Source organism: Propithecus coquereli, unplaced genomic scaffold (assembly GCF_000956105.1).
Source record: "Propithecus coquereli isolate 6110/MARCELLA unplaced genomic scaffold, Pcoq_1.0 Scaffold403, whole genome shotgun sequence".
Taxonomy (NCBI): Eukaryota; Metazoa; Chordata; class Mammalia; order Primates; family Indriidae; genus Propithecus; species Propithecus coquereli.
The window spans coordinates 1,070,155-1,088,326 of NW_012149764.1; the positions used below are offsets into that span (position 1 = coordinate 1,070,155).

The following is an 18,172-nucleotide window of genomic DNA, read 5'->3' on the forward strand; positions in this document are numbered from 1 at the left end:
ATGGAAAAACATATCATGCTCATGGATAGGTACAATCAACATTGTTAAAATGTCCATACCACTCAAAGTGATTTAGAGATTCAATGTAATCTCCATCAAAATGCCAGCGTCATATTTCACTGATCTAGAAAAAAATAACTCTATGCTTCATTTGGAACCAGAAAAAAAGCCTAAATAGCCAAAACAATCTTAAGCAAAAGTAAAAAATCTGGAGGCATCACATTATGACTTCAAAGTGTAATACAAAGGCCACAGTAAACAAAACAGCATGGTATTGGCACAAAAAGAGAGACATAGACCAATGGAACAGAATAGAGAGCCCAAATATAAAGCCATCCACATACAGCCAAATGATCTTTGACAAAGCAGACAACAATATACACTGGGGAAAAGCAGCCCTGTTCAATGCATGGTCCTGGGAAAATTGGATAGCCACACGCAGAAGACTGAAACAGGATCCAAAATTAATTCAAGATAGATAAAAGACTTAAATGTAAAGCATGAAACCATAAAAATTCTAGAAGAAAATGTTGGAAAACTCTTCTAGATATCAGCCTAGGCAAAGAATTTATGAAGACGACCCCAATGGCAATCTCAGCAACAAGAATAAATAAATGGGATTTGATTAAATCAAAAAGCTTTTGCACAGCTAAGGAAATAATCAACTGAGCAAACAGACAACCTACAGAATGGGAAAAAATATTATCAAGCTATACATCCAATTAAAGGCTAATAACCAGAATCAGTCTGCAATCTCAATAATTAAGCCTCCGTATTCTATAGCTAATTCAGTTGATTTCATCTCAGCACACAGACACTGAGCAGCACTTCCTAAGAGCAAGGTTGACCAACATTTTTATTAGCAATAATCTCCACTGCCTTCTGATTATCTAGAGATTTAAGACCACATAATCATCCTCTACGTCACAGAGGAGAGGGGGAGAAAATGGGCTAAGAGGCTCTAAATCCCTCCTAACACTTGCATCTTCCCCATCAGCAAGATTAGAGCAGCCGACAGCCCTCTGTGACTGTGTTCAGACCTCGCGTGCTGTCTGGCAGCTCTGTGGCAACGCCTAGGACCCTAAGTATGCTGGTCCAGTTTGTTCTCTCTGAGATAGCGCAGGCCACGTGATCCATCTTCCCAGAGGCCGTGAGCAGGCTAGGGGCCCTACGACAGCCAGGACAGAAAAGCAAGGGGTCCACGTCCCCCAGCTATGCTGAAGCAGAGCGAGAGGAGAAGGTCTTGGAGCTATAAGCCCTGGAATGCTACGGAGAGCGAGGACGCGCCCCAAGAAGGGGGCAGCCAACACCGCCGGAGCATTTGCTCCGTGGGGGGCCGTTCCTGCTCCCAGGCCAGCATCCCGCCGTGGACGGAGGGCAATTACAACTACTACATCGAGGAGGACGAGGATGGGGCGGAGGAGGATGAGTGGAAGGATGACGTTGCCAAGGACGACCAGAGGCCAGAAGAAGTCACCACCGTGCAGCCTGATGACGCCACCGACGCTCCGGCCCAGTGGTCCACGCTGAACGTGAACGTGGGCGGCCAGAGCTACCGGCTGGACTACTGCGAGCTGGTCGGCTACCCCAAGACGCGCCTGGGCCGCCTGGCCACCTCCACCAGCCGCAGCCGCCAGCTAAGCCTGTGCGACGACTACGAGGCGCGGACGGACGAATACTTCTTCGACCGTGACCCGGCCGTCTTCCAGCTGGTCTACAACTTCTACGTGTCCGGGGTGCTGCTGGTGCTGGACGGGCTGTGCCCGCGCAGCTTCCTGGAGGAGCTGGGCTACTGGGGCGTGCGGCTCAAGTACACGCCGCGCTGCTGCCGCATCTGCTTCGAGGAGCGGCGCGACGAGCTGAGCGAGCAGCTCAAGATCCAGCGCGAGCTGCGGGCCCAGGCGCAGGCCGAGGAGGCCGAGGAGCTCTTCCGCGACATGCGCTTCTACGGACCGCAGCGCCGGCGCCTCTGGAACCTCATGGAGAAGCCCTTCTCGTCGGTGGCCGCCAAGGCCATCGGAGTGGCCTCCAGCCTCTTCGTGCTCATCTCCGTCGTGGCGCTGGCGCTCAACACCGTGGAGGAGGAGCAGCATCAGACAGAGGAGGACGCGGGCGACCCAGACCTGCGGCCCATCCTGGAGCACGTGGAGATGCTGTGCATCGGCTTCTTCACGCTCGAGTACTTGCTGCGCCTCGCCTCCACGCCCGACCTGCGGCGCTTCGTGCGCAGCGCCCTCAACCTGGTGGACCTGGTGGCCATCCTGCCGCTCTACCTGCAGCTGCTGCTCGAGTGCTTCACCGGCGAGGACCAGCAGCAGCACGGCCAGACGATGGGCCGGGTGGGCAAGGTGGGCCAGGTGCTGCGCATCATGCGCCTCATGCGCATCTTCCGCATCCTCAAGTTAGCGCGCCACTCCACCGGCCTGCGCGCCTTCGGCTTCACGCTGCGCCAGTGCTACCAGCAGGTGGGCTGCCTCATGCTCTTCATCACCATGGGCATCTTCACCTTCTCCGCAGCCGTCTACTCCGTGGAACACGACGTGCCAGGCACCAACTTCACCAGCATCCCCCACTCCTGGTGGTGGGCCGCGGTGAGTCCCAAGACTTTGGGCTTTCCCTTCCTCTTCCCCGTCCGGGCAGAATGCTGCTCCTCCCTTTCCTGGGTTATCAGCTCTGGTCTCTGACCATTTCCCCAGTCGCTGCGTGCCGCTCACAAAATGGCAGTGGATGTCAAAGGCCTGGAGACAATCTCTGAAACCGAGTTTGACGCGGCCCTAGGAATCTCCACATCTAGATTTAGTCTTAAACCACTGACAGGCAGATTTTAAAGGAGGGTTCATCATCATTACTATCATTTACCGTTTATTGAACACCCGGTGTACTAAATGGTTTATAAAGCTTGTCTCATTTCAGCATCACAACCCTGTGAGATGGTTATGAGTATCATTTTTTTAGAAGAAATGTAGAAATGGCTTTCGTTTTTGAAGGAAACTGTAGATTCACACAGAAAATGAAGTGAGACCTGGCTGAACGATGTCGACCCTAACTGAAATTCCATGGCCTCTGGTTCCAGTCTAATCTGAGTGTGGAAAGAAGCATCTAAAACTGAAACTTGCTCCAACTTCACTAAAGTTCTTTCAGGACCCAATATTATTGCCCCATTTTACAGTAGAGGAAGTTGAGGTACAGAGAGTTTGAGTGTAGACACACAGGTAGGGGTGGCAGAGCCAGGAAACCCAAACCTACCGAATTCCAAAATCCATGCCCTTTCCACTCAGGCACTGTCTCTTTTAAGTTTTAGTTCTTTTGCGTGTCTTGCTTAATTTATGCAGTGGGTATATTAGTTATTTTTATCACAGTTTTCTTGGTATTTTTATCTTTGCCTTTTTATAATTTATGCCATTTACTCAAATATCGATTTCTAGTACGCTAGACGAATCCCTGGAAATACATGCTAAATGGGTCTTCTCAGATCAATGATTAAGTTGGCATATATACCTAGGAAAGAATTAGATGTATTGTTTCCTTATTTTTCTTTTAAGTAGATTGTTTGTAATGCCTTTAAAGCATTCAGCAATTATAACCAGTTTTCCCATGTTAGAAAGTAGATATTTTCAACATTAACTTTGTGTCTGTCAGAACCAGCAGTCTGTTGTGAACTTCTGAGACAAACCAACCCAGGGCTACTATCAGTGTAGTGCAGCCTGATGGAAGATTTAGAGAACCTGATTCTCGTCCCAGATCTGCCAATAATTAAGTATGACCCTGAATAATTAACTGTAAAGCCTCACTCCCTGTTCTTAGTTTTCTCATTCCTAAAAGAGGAGGTTGGACCTGTAGAGGTCCACAGTTCGATGAGTCTTCCTTCCCTTGAAACCGGAAAGCTTATATGTACACACCAGGATTTGTGAGCTTTCTGCAGTGATGGGATGACGTTAGGCTCTTCCGAATGAGCCAGCCAAATGCTGCTCCTCTGATCATATTCCAAGTGATGAAAGGTCGTCCCCATAGTAGATAAACCATGTGTACAGATGGAGTTCATGAAGGATGATTTGTCCCCAGCAAATGACATTTACTTTGGAGGTGACTAAAGCAGGAAGGCAAAAGAGCAAATCCATATGCTGATGATATAATACAAAGTTTTAGAGTCAAATTTCCATCCATCCAAATATCTTAAAAGGCTACCATACACAGGCACTGGACCTAGTGGACTCCTTGATACTACAGCTTTAACCCACAAAAGTTTTTTTTAACCTTTTGTATATTAATATAAATATTTTGATAAGAATTATGTTACTAATATTGGATTTTTAGTTTTAAAATTTTTCTGAATACCAATTGATCCCATTTTCTTCTTTATGTACAATGAAGTTTAAAACTTTCAGATTATACCTTTTACGTTAACTGAAATTATTTTACTCAAGATCAATGTTTTCCATATTAATATAAATATTTTGATAAGAATTATGTTACTAATATTGGATTTTTAGTTTTAAAATTTTTCTGAATACCAATTGATCCCATTTTCTGCTTTGTTTTATGTATAATGAAGTTTAAAACTTTCAGATTATACCTTTTATGTTAACTGAAATTATTTTACTCAAGATCAATGTTTTCCATAAGTTTTTACAGAAACTGAATCACCAGTTTTTTAGTTTTTTTTAATCAATAACAAAGTTTACCAATTATTGCTTTTAGCAAGGTGAGTTTTCTTTTGTAGCCATTATCTGTACTAGGCAATATTTTCACAGGCCAAATTTTGCACATTCTAACCTTCGCATTTACCCACCTTACCTTTTATTAACCAGTAAAATTCATTACAAATAAGACTGACAACTTGTATTTGTTTCTAAACTAATCTATGAAAGCAATAGAAACAACTCCCCTCAAATATTCTAGAGTTACTGTATTCCCCAGGACTGATGTTATTAATCCAATTCTTCTCTATACTTCTAATTATACTGCATAACATGTACCAAGGTCCACATTCTCAGTATAACAAAGATAAAAGAACACTGTCAAAATAATGTGAACAGGCTGGGCACAGTGGCTCATGCCTATAATCCTAGCACTCTGGGAAGCCAAGGTGGAGGATTGTTTCAGTTCTCTACTAAAAATAGAAAACCTCGCTGGGCATGGTGGCATGCACCTGTAGTCCCAGCTACTAGGGAGTCTGGCACAGGAAGATTGCTTGAGCCCAGGAGTTTGAGGTTGCAGTGAGCTATGATCATGCCACTGCACTCTAGCGGGGGCAACCGAGTAAGATTGTCTCAAAAAAAAAAAAAAAGGTGAAAAAAATGCCTTGTTTCCTATATGTAGATGCAAAGTGAAAAGATGCAAAATATTAGGACCAATTCTTCATGTAACGCACCAAAATCAATCTTATTCATTCATTGAACAAGAAGTTTGAGCACCTCCAATGTACCAAGTGGTGTTATAAACACTAGGTACAGAGAGATAGAAGAAAAAAAAAAAAGATGAAGTTCTTACCCTCGTGGAGCTTATATTCTAGTGGAGACGGACAGATGAGAATTTCAGAAATTGGTGTGGCTTGTCAGGATAATAGGACAGAGAGTGATTCTGGTGGTTGAGTCTACCTTTGACGGTACAGAGAAGCCCTCTTGCGGAAGATGCCATTGAGATAGAATTTGAATGATGAGAAGAAACTCACCTAAATATGTATGACCAAACAGACATGAGAATCTTGGGGCCAGGTGCAGTGTCTCACACCTGTAATCCTAGCACTCTAGGAGGCTGAGGTGGGAGGATCGCTTGAGGTCAAGAGTTTGAGACTGGCCTGAGCAGGAGTGAGACCCCATCTCTACTAAAAATAGAAAAAATTAGCCAGGTGTGGTGGTGTGCACCCGTAGTCCCAGCTACTGGGGGGGCTAAAGCAGGAGGATCGCTTGAGCCCAGGAGTTTGAGGTTGCTGTGAGCTAAGCTGATGCCACGGCATTCTAGCGTGGGCAACAGAGCAAGACTTTGTCTCAAAAAAAAAAAAAAAAAAAAGAAAAAAGAATCTGAGAAGAGGATTCCTGAAAGTAACTCTGATCCAGTGGTCTCCAAGCATTTTATTGATCATACATCTCATAATTTTTAAAATTTCTGAGCACATATTCATGATAAATGTGTTTATAAATGAATTATGTTATTGCCACAATAATGATGCGTCACAAACCCCCAAAACTCAATGGCTTAAAACATCAAGCATTTCTTTAGCTTATGAATTTAAAAGTCAGCATTTAGTTTAGTTTCAACTAGAAGGCTCTTCTCATTCATGAAGTTATTGTCACTCATTCACATGCCTAATGGTCAGCAGGCATGGAGGGAGAGACTAAGCCACATGTCTCCAATGCTGCAGCAGCCATGTATCCATGGCTTGAGCAAAGGGGAAGAGGGAGAGTGCAAGCCCAATCACACAAACACTACATAAGCTTCTGTTCATGTGATTTGCTGAACCCATTGGCCAAGGGAAGTCGCGTGGTCATACTTGGTCAAGGGGTGGGGCAGGTTAGGAAATGCTGCAAAGTTATCTGGCAAGGAGCTTGGTTACAGGAAGATAGAAAGAATTAGGTCCAATAATATAATTGTTCTACTGTAGTAATATACTACTACTCAGACATAAACATCAGAAAACATATACTCACAAATTGAAATTTAAAGATGAGGTAAAGAAAAATATGATATTTTCTTCTGCTACTCCAGAACTTTGCCCCTTGTGGAATATTCACCCAACATTAGAGACATTCTCTAATCCATTCTTCTATGTATTTTTAGTACTTTCAGACAACCCCAAGTCTGATTTACTTTTAAAAATCTTTCTTCTTTCTATGCCAAGGATCCTACAACTTTCCTCTATAATTCAACTAAAGGTTTTAAGAGGAATACAGTAATTTGCATTGTTGTGAATTTTCCTACAGTTGCAAAACAAATCCCTCATGGACACTTATGTTTGCAAAGGCTCATGTATTAGGATATAAGATGGACCTGTCTTATTTGTCTGTCACATGGAGGTTATTTGTGTACTAATGTAATAGGAAACATATGTAAAATGCTAGCCTGTAGTAAGTCTGCAATAAATAGAAGCTACTTTATATGACTAGTTGATAGTCTCTATCACATGGAAGCAATAACCTTTGCTTCCAGATTCATTTTGGGGAGAAATAAAACAGAAATGATTCCTTCTCTCCTGGGGAACAGAGAGAAACTGAAAAATACAGAAGGGTCAGCTGTTCCATCATGGGAGAGCTGCTGAGTGTGCAAACAGGCCCACGCCTGGAGCAGCTCCAGTCATTCTGGGGCTCTCTAGGCTGCCTGGGAGTGGGAAATGCATGGCACGGCTCCCTGTGTGGTATACAAACCATTTTCTTCTGAGCTATCCAGAGCTAGTTAAAGCTGTAGAAACCAAACAGGAAACTTTGGCATGAAATCATTGCTTCAGAAACTAACAAAAGCTTCTCAGAAAATTTATCTCTAGCTAACGCACCAGATAATTGTGTCCCAGAGACGCTGGTCCCATCTTTGTTTTCCTAAAGTATGTTATTATTTCCTGGCAAATAGGTGACACGAGATCACTGAAATGTATTCTTGTTGATTGATTGCTTGGAGGAGATCCATTTGGATGGTAAATTGGTTGGGTTACAGTAAAGAAAATGGACACCACAGTGGTATTTCGAACAGAGAAATTTGATACAGGGAAATAGATGGGTATTAGAAGACCGGAAGAGCAAAAATGGGAAACTGAGATAATCCAGAGATTGGTAATTGCAGAGAACAGCTACTGGCCTTAAAATTGGGAGAATAAACACGAGAAGGTAGTGCTACCACAACACAGGCATACAGAGCAGCCGCCTCTGTGCAGCTGTTGCAAGGACTCCTAAGTTGGCACCATGAGGTTGCTTTCAGGAGTGCCAAAAAAATGCCTGAGCCATAGCTATCAGCTGCTATTGCAGAAATGATGGCAGAAACCAGAGGCAGCAAGAGAGACCCTTACATCCTAATCCCACCTTCCAGTGTCCTGTCAGTGTCTCTCATTGGCAGAGCATAACCAGAAGACGGCAGGGAAGGGGATCTGAGAAACGCAGTTTGCATACTCCCAGTCACAGAATTACAAGAAAGAGCACAGAAGGGAATCAGGCTTGGGACTGAGAGACAACAGGTAAATAGCTGGCACAGAAGGTGTTTGAGTTGTCCTGGCTCTTTCAGAAATAGCACAGGAGCTATAAATGGAGCAAAGGCTCTTAGGCACTGTTAGGACTTTTGATCTTGTAGATTCCTGGTTGTAGAGTGGTACCCTTTTGTGTCTTTGAAGTATGCTTTTCCTGGTCACCAATGACTTGAGTGGAACATGACAGAATTATAGAGGGGAGGGAGAAGTACCAAGTAAGCCGAGGATGTGGAAGAATCATTATGGTGTACCTTTCTGCGGATAGATGAATAGATCTCAAACTTGCATTTGTGGTCTTGTTTTAACTTGTGCGCACCCCCCTCCTTATCATACCATTTACATACATGTCAGAATTCTAATATACAGATGAGGGTTGTTGCTGTCGTCAAGATGGTCACCCATGACCTCATTCTAACAGCGCTTCCACTGATCAAAACATTCTTTGAATTCCACCGAGGAATTACCTTCAGAGCCTGTGACATGTCCATTTGCTTCTTTGTAATGGTGCTAAATCATTACCTTTTTGAGGCTAGATTTAATATTTTAAAATAGTCAAGACACTTGAGTTGAAGATTGGCACCTAGAGTTAACCATCAAGGCAGATATGGCCACTTGTATCAAGGTCTTGCCACTGAATTTTCTGTGCAGATTATAATCCAAGAGAGGAATTCCAAATATACTTGTTGCAACAGTGGCATGGATGAGTATAGCCTTTGACTCTGAATCCTTTGAAGGAAAGCACGCATCGAGGTGTGTAATAATTTCAGCCAAAGAGGGTTCATCTTCACTACCTCTAATTCTTTAGGAAAACTAGAAGGGGTATTATTTTGATAAATCATTTTTATTCCCTAGGATAATTCCTAGATGCATAGACTACTGGGTGCCAAGATTAAACCTGTACCTGGTTTGTTATGAGGAAGACAAGCATTGCTTGTTAAATGAGAAATCTAAGTATTCTGAAGTTTTAGAGAAAAATTTGATGCTTGATCTCAATGTTTGGCAGATCAGGATTTGCTGATTAGTGAGTGAGCTGCTAGGGGAAGGTCACATTCTGGCTTTGGGACCCAAGGCTAAGGAAAATATGTAAGTCTTCAGCAGAATGGTAAGTTTCTAGTTTACAGAGTTGCTGAGCTAGCCAGTTTTTTTTTAGGATATTAAGATGGATTGCAGAAATTTTGGTCACATTTCCCAATCCAACTCTTGCTAATGTGAGAACTCACTCTGAGGTCACTCGGGTCAATCTGGGGCCTTCAGCTTTTAATGCCCATCTAGGGAGAAATGGTTTGGCCTGTGGAACATGGAGAAAAAGTTCCCTAAAGCCAAGGAATCCTGAGTTCCTCCCTGAGCAAATGAGCAAGAAACAGATCACTCGTTGAATCAAATTATCCACAAAACAGACAACACATAAATTAACTGTACATTTTGAATGAATTCTTGAGGACCAATCACACACAGCCTTCTAGCAGAAGAGATCTTTTCTTCAAAAATAGAGATCCAAGATATACAAAAATATTTGGACCATATTATGCACATCAAATATTTACTCTTCTTTAAGCCAATTCTCTTTGCTTTTGACTTTTGACTCAAAGTTCAGCCAAAAATAAATAAATAAATAATGGAGTTGAGGCTGAAGCAAAGCCAGTGTGGGGACTGATTGATCAAAAGTTTAAAATCAGCACTTTGTCTTCGTTATTTTCCTTCCGCTTTGTCCTCCTGCCCTCTCCCACCCCACATCCTGGACCCTTGAGTGACTGGTTTCCTCCAAGGCCTCTGCATTGGACTTTCATGTTTTAGAACTACACCATCCTGCCACTCACTCCTACATCCAAACTCCCTTTAGGCCTTCTTTTAGGCCTCCTCTAGGGAAAAATCGAGCTGAATTAAATGTTCATACAGAGATGTGACTGATGATGTTAGTGACATATGAAAACTATTGTTCAGTGCACACACCTGGATAGAGATCCGACTCAAGTTCTTTTACTTCTAGTGGGACCAAAGACAAGATATGCACGCGCAAGCAGACTTGAAGATTAACCCACGATCTGACTGTATCACTGCCTCACACACCCCTTTGGTCCAGAAGGTGGGAAAAGGAGATGCTATACTAGAGCTAGAGGGCACCCCACTCAATCTCCCTCTCACGGCATTCAGGAGTCAGAGAGGAGCCTGTTTCTACAGCCTGTGGGTCTAATAAGCATAACATAGGTAAAGTTCCTAGTGTAGAATGTACTCAATACATGTTGGTCTTTTCTTCTCAGCTGGGGCCAGCTGCAGGACAGGACATCCCTGGGTTTGCCTACATGTTATATGTACTAACACTACTGCTCACGCGCCCTATGCCAGGCACCCCTTCAATTCCTGTAACAACCCTGTGACATAGATACCTCACACGTCAAAAGTAGAAACCAAGGCAGAGAGAATTTAGATGTCCTGCCCAACTCACTCAGCTGGAAAGTGGATTTAGACTCGCTAAGTCTAGCATGCTCCCTGTTTCCGTCACCTCATCTACACCATCCAGCCTCTTTGATGCTTGTGTTCCACCACTGCAAGAAATGGCCGCACACCTCTCAGGAGCTCTCTTGCCAGAGATGGAGCAGTGAGAGGTGGTGCGTCATCTGACCCCGCCAGAGAGGAAGTACATCCTTTCCCTTTCCACGGGCAAGATGGAGCTGTGGTTCGCATCAGTCCCCCAGATTAGCCCAGCTGATTCACTTCTCCATTTCATTCTAACCAACCACACTATGCTCAAACCAACCCTTACGTCACCAAAACAAAAACATTTACACTCCTAAGGTAAAGGCCACCTCAGCATGGGTCAACAGGGTGACTTTGTACATTTTACTGCCAGGAAAAGTGTACAAAGGAAAATTGTGGCAACAACTACACAAACCCATGAAGCAAAGAGCACCCCCTGGAGTTGTGCAATGCAAAATTTTCTACAACTGTAAGTAACAGCCCTGCTTAAAAGGCTTCTAGTAATTTAACCAATACCCTGGGGATCAAAGGGAGTACATGAAGCATAAAAAAACAGTACCCAGGGGATTTTCCCAGGGTTTTCTCTGGCTACACTAACAGATAACTAGTCCCACGGGTATCTGCATTTTAAAACAGAAGCTTGTTAACCTAAATAAGTCTCCAATTAGTGGGATTTAAATCAATGTGACAAGAGTGATAGGAAGTATTTCATGCAGCGGTGAACATATTTTTGGTCAGTGATGTCTACGATAGTCCTTTCGAAAAATAATGAGAGCGTTTCTCCAGACATTTGCAATTAAAGCACCTTCATATAAAGTCTCGCATTTGAACTACGTAACAACTCTGAGAAGTATAATTGCCTCCATTTTAAAGATGAGAGGAAGACAGTGGAGAAGTTTAATGCCTTTCGTGTGCCTGGTACTGGGTTAAGTGCTTTATGTTCATTTTCTTATTTAGTCTCCACAAGAATACCGAGAGTCGGGTGGTAATTTTCAGAGAGTCTGAATGTTTTGCACATGGTCACTCAGCTGGAAAGGGTTGGAGTCGAGACTTGAACCCAGGCCTGATCCTAAGCCCAAGCTCTTTCCAATATATCCATCATGTAGGCAAACCCAGGGACACTCTGTCCTGAAGCTGGCCTCAGCTGAGGGGACGAGGCAAAGACCAACATTTACTCAGCATGTTCTACACCAGGAACTTAACATAATGTTATTTTAAATGCTTCTTATGACTCTTTCAAGTAGGTATTATTTCCCCCTATGTTGTATATAAGAACATGCATAAGTTATAGGCAGAATTGAAACCGAAGTCTTTCAGCTCCATAGCTTGTATTCTTTCCAGGACACAGGTCCTACAGGCAGACTTCCTGGTACCTCCTAAAGCTGGCTCTGTGGGCAGCCATTACATTTCCCACGTGCACCTGTAGGGAGACAAAAGACACTTCCCTGCCTGCTTCTTTCCCTTTCTTCTCCCTCATGGTGCTAATGATTCCTTCCTGCTTTCGCTCCTATACAGGTGAGCATCTCCACTGTGGGCTATGGAGACATGTACCCAGAGACCCACCTGGGCAGGCTTTTTGCCTTCCTCTGTATCGCTTTTGGGATCATTCTCAACGGGATGCCCATTTCCATCCTCTACAACAAGTTCTCAGATTACTACAGCAAGCTCAAGGCTTATGAGTATACTGCCATCCGCAGGGAGAGGGGAAAGGTGAACTTCATGCAGAGAGCCAGAAAGAAGATGGCCGAGTGTTTGGCTGGAAGCGACTCGCAGCCCACCCCCCGGCAAGAGAATTAGTAGGACAGGTGGCTGGTAGATTCCATGAACTCCAAGGCTTCATTTATTACCCCCCTTTCTTTTAATCATCAGGATTGGCAGCAAAAGAGACACGTGAAGCAGGTATACACAAAGAGCATTCCATTCACAAAGTTCTGCCTCTAGAAATGCTCATTTTGGCCCCAACAAATGCCTCATATTGCTCTATAACTGTGGCACTTGAGGGTCTGACCTTCCCAATGACACTGATGTTGAAAACCTGAGAGGAGCAACAGCTTAGATTTCTCCTGTAGCTTCTCATGGCATCTAGCTCAATAAATAGTTTTGGACTTGAATTGACTTGAGAAGAATTTCCTTAAAGAAAAATAGTCTTGATTTTCCAAAGAGAGTGAGTGTTACAGCAGGAACTATACAAGCTTTGGAGTTAGATCAATCTCAACCAGAATCCCAGATCTACCAGTTGTATGATATTGCGCAATTGACTTTAATCGTCTGATCCTCAGTTTCGTCAATCCTAAAATGTAGGTAATAACACCTACCTTGTAATATGAGTGTGGGGACTGGAGATAATATTTTTAAATGCTCAATAAATGATAGAAAATTGAGTGGGCATTTTCTAAGATTCTCTACACTGGTGGTTCTCAGACAAAGGCAGTTTTACTCCCCAGGGAACATTTGGCAATGTCTAGAGATGCTTTTGATTGTCACTACTGTGAGGGAGGAGAAAGGAGGCTTCTGGCATCTGGCAAGCAGAGGCTGGGGATGCTGTTAAATATCCCGCAATGCACAGGACAGCCCCTGTAATAAAGAATTCCCTGCCCAAAATGCCAATAGTGCCCAACTTGAGAAGCCCTGATCCAGACTTAATATGGGAGCCCCTACACTTGACCTGTGAAACACGCCTAAATGTATAAATCCTCTCCCCACTGAAGGAGCCCTTCCTTACACTGTCCTCACCACCTCAGGCCTCTTTTTCCTCTCCTTTCCAGGAAAGGAAAAAAGCATACCCTGCCTTTTGGAAAATTGCTTTGGCCCAAGAACTGAACAAAGGGAATTAAATCAGTGTGGCCCTCTGCCCTGGCTGTCTGTGGGTTATAAAACCTGTGCCCACAGGAAATCGATCCTTTCTCTCCCTGCAACCTTTTCCTCTTAGTTCCTTTCCCCCTCCATGAGACTACTGGAAATTAAAGTCTTGAAAATTAAAGGTTCACTTGAACTGAGCACACAGAGATTACCCCAAAAGTGGAGCTTGCCATGCAGATTGTCAAATTTGTCTGGGGGCATGACTGGACTTACACTTGTGTCATTAAAAATAAAAATTTGTGTGTCTTACAATGACAAGCACCTTGGGTTATATATATATATATATATATAACTTCATTTACTCTTTAATACATCCCCAAATAAGGTATTGTATTCCTTTTTAATTTAGGAAGAAATGTTGGCTTAGACAAGTGAAGTAACTTGGCCATGTTCGCACAGCCAGCAAATGGTGGAACTGGGCCCCAAGCCCAAGGCTGTCTGATCTCCAACGCTCTTGCTTGAAGTCTAAATTTGTGGTTCTCAAACTGCATCAGCATCACCTGGAGGGCTTGTTAAAGCCCTTGAGCTCAAGGATTTGTATTTCTAACAAGTTCCAGGTGATGCTGATGCTTCTGGTCTGGGGGAATGCATTTTGAGAGCGACAGTTCTAAAACACTTCACTGTGCCCTCCCGTGAGGAGCTATGATTATGAAACCAGGCTGAAGCAGGCAAACTAGATCTATGTCTCCCTCCCCCTTACTCCCAAGCGTTCTTCACATCAGCAGCAATGACCTGGCACCTGAAGGGTAGACAGAAGCCCTGTTGTAAGCCTTACTGTTTCATGGTTGCCAGATAAAATACAGGATGCCAGGGTCTCTTAGTCTGTTTGTGATGCTATTACAGACTGGGTAATGTATAAAGAACAGACATTTATTGCTTACAGTTCTGGAGTCTGAGACATCCAAGATCAAGGCCTCTGCAGGTTTGGTTGTCTGGTGAGGGCTGCTCTCCGCTTCCCAAATGGTGCCCATTTGCTGATTCCTCCAGAGGAGAGGAGCATGTGGCGGAAAGGCAAGCTTTCCAGACCCTACAGGAAGCCGCTTTTAAGAGGGCCTTGATCCTACTCAGAAGGGAGGAGCCCTTCTAGCCTAATCACTTCTTAAAGGCCCCACCTCTATGATATTGGCAACACCTGAATTTTGGAGGGGCCACATTCGAAACCATAGTACCAGATAAATTTGAATTTCAAGATAAACAACAAATAACTTTTAGTACAAGCATGTTCCAAATATTGCACGGTACATACTTCTGCCACAAAACTGTTGTTTATCTAAAATTCAAACTTAACTGAGTGTTCTATATTTTCATTTACTAAATACAGCAATCCTATACTATTGCTTTTTAGAGACAAAATTTCCCCATTATGAATGGAAATTACTCATAAGTCGTGAAACCAAACAGCCAGGCCCCTCAGCCAAGGGAGACTTCTCTCCCCTCTTGCCAAATAAGAGAAATTTTGAATAGGTCTCCTTGCCAGATACAATCACACAAACAAAGTTGCAACTCACAAGAGGTCGGGATCACAGCTTACATAACCACCTGATGTGCACAATTCAGCAGCTGCCTCTTTTTGTCCACTTCCAGCCTTCCTGCTCCTTCTGCAGTCTACGAGGGGAGAGGTTTGTTGATGAAGTGCATCTGCTGGGCTATAAAGGGCCATGGGGAATTGGAAGGGCCAATGTCCATCACCCCTCCCTCTGCTCAAGGCCCAGACCTGGCCAGCGGAACAGAATCCCTGAGAGAAAGTAGAGGCAGGTGGGGGAAGGGTTGGGAGAGGTCTTGATGACAAAGATGGACTTTTCCAGGTCCCTGGGGGGGCAGATTTAGTAAATGAGAGTGGTGCCTTTGTCCCAATTTCACTGGCCACATCTGCTCAGACAGCTGTGCACTGCCTCCCAAGTAAGACCGACAGATGGAAGGGAGTTCAAACAAAAAGAACATTTCATGAGGCTCACTGTATGCCAGGCACAAAACCAACATTATTTCACTTAATCCTTCAACAGTCCCATGACATCGGTTTTAAGGTGGACACTAACAAAGGCTTAGCCACATTGAACTTGATATGGTCTTTGGGTCTGAGTTTGAGACCTGGCTCTGCCATTTATTATGAGGTTAAACCATATGAAGGTGCCACTTGCATAAAAAAATGGCTGAATATTGGCAATTTCCTATGGTATAACCTAATAGTTGTGTGATCACAATTTCTCTGAGCCTTGGTTTCTGCTTTATTCAAATGGAGATGATAATACTATCTCTCTCAGGATTGTGGTGGTAAGTAAATGATATAATACATATTTGAACCCTTAGCACACTATCTGGCACATGTTAAGTACTGAATAAATGTGAGTAACTATTATTACCATTATCGTCACTATTTTGCTAGCTGCACAGGAACACTGTACAAACCCGGATAGAGTCACTTGTCATGGAGGAGAAGATTCTGTGAAGATGGGTGAAGATGGCTTTTGAATCCTATTTCCAACCCCTTCCCACAATGCATAAGGATCTAGACCAGTCTGCCCAGTGGAACTTTCTGCAATGATGGAAATGTTATTATGCACGTCTGATACAGTAGCCACCAGCCATGTGTGGCTATTGAGCACTTGAAATGCAGCTAGTGTGACTCAGGAACTAAATTTTTAAATTTTATTTAATTTTTATTAATTTAAGTTTAAATAGACATATGTGGTTGATGTCTACCATAGTGGAAGAACAGGAGCGCTCTAGATTATTAAGAATCTGAACAAAAAGATACTATTCACTGAGCTTCAAGCAAGAGAAATTTCACAGCGTACTGTGTTATGCAGCTACGCACAGTACCCATTGCATTCTCAGATGTTTGTTTTTACTTTAATATTTGTCTGTAGTGCCCTCTGCAGTCTCTAGGTTGACTGTGCTTTGAAACGTCTCCGACATGAGCCGGTCAGATGACAACCGGTTCTGTGAACTCTGCAATTTGGTCCCAGAACTATCATTATCAGATGGGATTGCATTTAGGTGTAATCTTTCAAACTTTATTCAAATAGAACTTATGATAAAATGAAGTTAAAATTTAACTCAGGAAAGAATTATATCTTAGTAATGAGAGGAACGAACGTAGACCTTTTTGGATTGTTGATTCACTATTGTTTCTGTTAAATCTTTTCTTCTTGACGGAAGTCACATCGTTAGGCCTTGCTGAGAGCTTAGGCCTAACTGTCACATTTATCTTCCATGTTGGAGCGGAAACAGCTAGGACCTCCAGGATATGGCCTGCATGGATCTGAGGCAGATGTGGGCAAAATGGCAGGTGGCCTTGAAAACGATGCCAAGGAATTTAAGTTCAATGCAGAAAGTGTGGAAACCTAAGGAAGCAACTTCAGGAGGGGCTAGAACCTCTATTTGGTTTGTAAATATATCGATTTTATGGGTCAGAATTTTTCTCATAGTTGACTCAGAGGCAAGTAAAAAAAAAGAGAAAGAGAGAGAAAGAGAGAGAGAAGTCAGGCTGGATTCTGCTCAGGGGGTGTGGTACTGTTAAGTCCAAACAGTATTTGGCATAGTTAACAAACTTACTTGGGGAGAAAAAGTGATGGGCTTTGAGGAGGAAACTCATCTTCTTACTCAGGATGACATATGAATCACTAAGTAAAAATTTGAATATCAAAGTTTTGTTACCCTGCCTTTAGGAGATGTGGAGGATAGTCAGGAAACATGAATAATAGGAGTACAGCAATTCATGTGGGCTTAAATTATAAATGACTATTTAGAGAAAAGCACAAAGAGTAGAACAATAACACTGTCTTGCTTTCAATTCAAAATGCCAAATGAATGAATCAAATGAAGGAGTGCTCAATAGAGCAAGAAGAATTTGCAGCTTTGCTTATGCAGAAATTAAGAGACATTCTAGGTAGCTGACCTGGTGCCTGATTAAATTTCTAATCTGGACCTTCATTATGTGCTTAGCAGTATAGATTTAATTAAATATTTGAGAGGCAGAATCAGTATTGAAGTCTACTTAATTCATTTCAACAAATATGTACTAGTTCTGTATATGCACAGGGCACCTGCAAGATGCCGAGGATAAAAGCAGACACAGTTCCTGGCCTTGACCAGCTTGGATCTGGTGAATACATGAAACACAGCCCATGTACCCAGAGCATGGATGTTATGCTCTGGGAGCCCAACAAAGGAGGAAGAACAGTGCTGTGGGCGCTACCCAAGAAACAGTTTTTCCTTTATTTTGGCAGCCATAGACATGATTCTGTCACTTAGGAAGAGTGGACTCTGTCCCCAGATCTGGTGGTAAATCCAGACTGATCCAACCTAAGCACTATGGTCCCATGTCCCTTGCTGATTTTTACGAATGAACTGCTTTTAATGCATGAGTGAAGCAATTCTGGCCACTAAGGTATGAGGGAGAGGAGCTTCTAGGAACGATTCCTTTGCTCTTACAATGTCTATCCACTGCCAATACTACACTGTCTTGACTATTGTAACTATGTAAGCTATGGATCAGGTAGAAATTTTCTTTACTTTATTATTTTTCCAAATTGTTTTAGCTTCTCTCATTCCTTTACCTTTTCATGTACATTTTAGAATAATCTTGTCTATATCTACAAAACATGTTGCTGGGGTTTTGAGAGGAATTGTCTTATATCAGTTTGGAGAGATTTAACATCTTTTTTTTAT

At 43.1% G+C, this 18,172-nt stretch overlaps 1 protein-coding gene across 1 annotated transcript; it reads left to right on the top strand.

Moving 5' to 3' along the window:
• The first annotated feature begins 1,054 nt into the window (after positions 1 to 1,054).
• Positions 1,055 to 12,753, top strand: KCNV2 (potassium channel, voltage gated modifier subfamily V, member 2). The gene is made up of 2 exons (XM_012652882.1): positions 1,055 to 2,591; positions 12,158 to 12,753. Exons 1-2 carry the CDS (start codon positions 1,215 to 1,217, stop codon positions 12,437 to 12,439), a joined length of 1,659 nt encoding a protein of 552 aa, XP_012508336.1. The 5' UTR covers positions 1,055 to 1,214; the 3' UTR covers positions 12,440 to 12,753.
• Positions 12,754 to 18,172: the final 5,419 nt, after the last annotated feature.

Excerpts from the sequence above, each read along its gene's own strand:
- KCNV2 (XM_012652882.1), top strand. The coding sequence starts at position 1,215 with ATGCTGAAGCAGAGCGAGAGGAGAAGGTCTTGGAGCTATAAGCCCTGG. Across the intron at positions 2,592-12,157 it reads ACTCCTGGTGGTGGGCCGCG|GTGAGCATCTCCACTGTGGG; the intron begins GTGAGTCCCAAG and ends GCTCCTATACAG.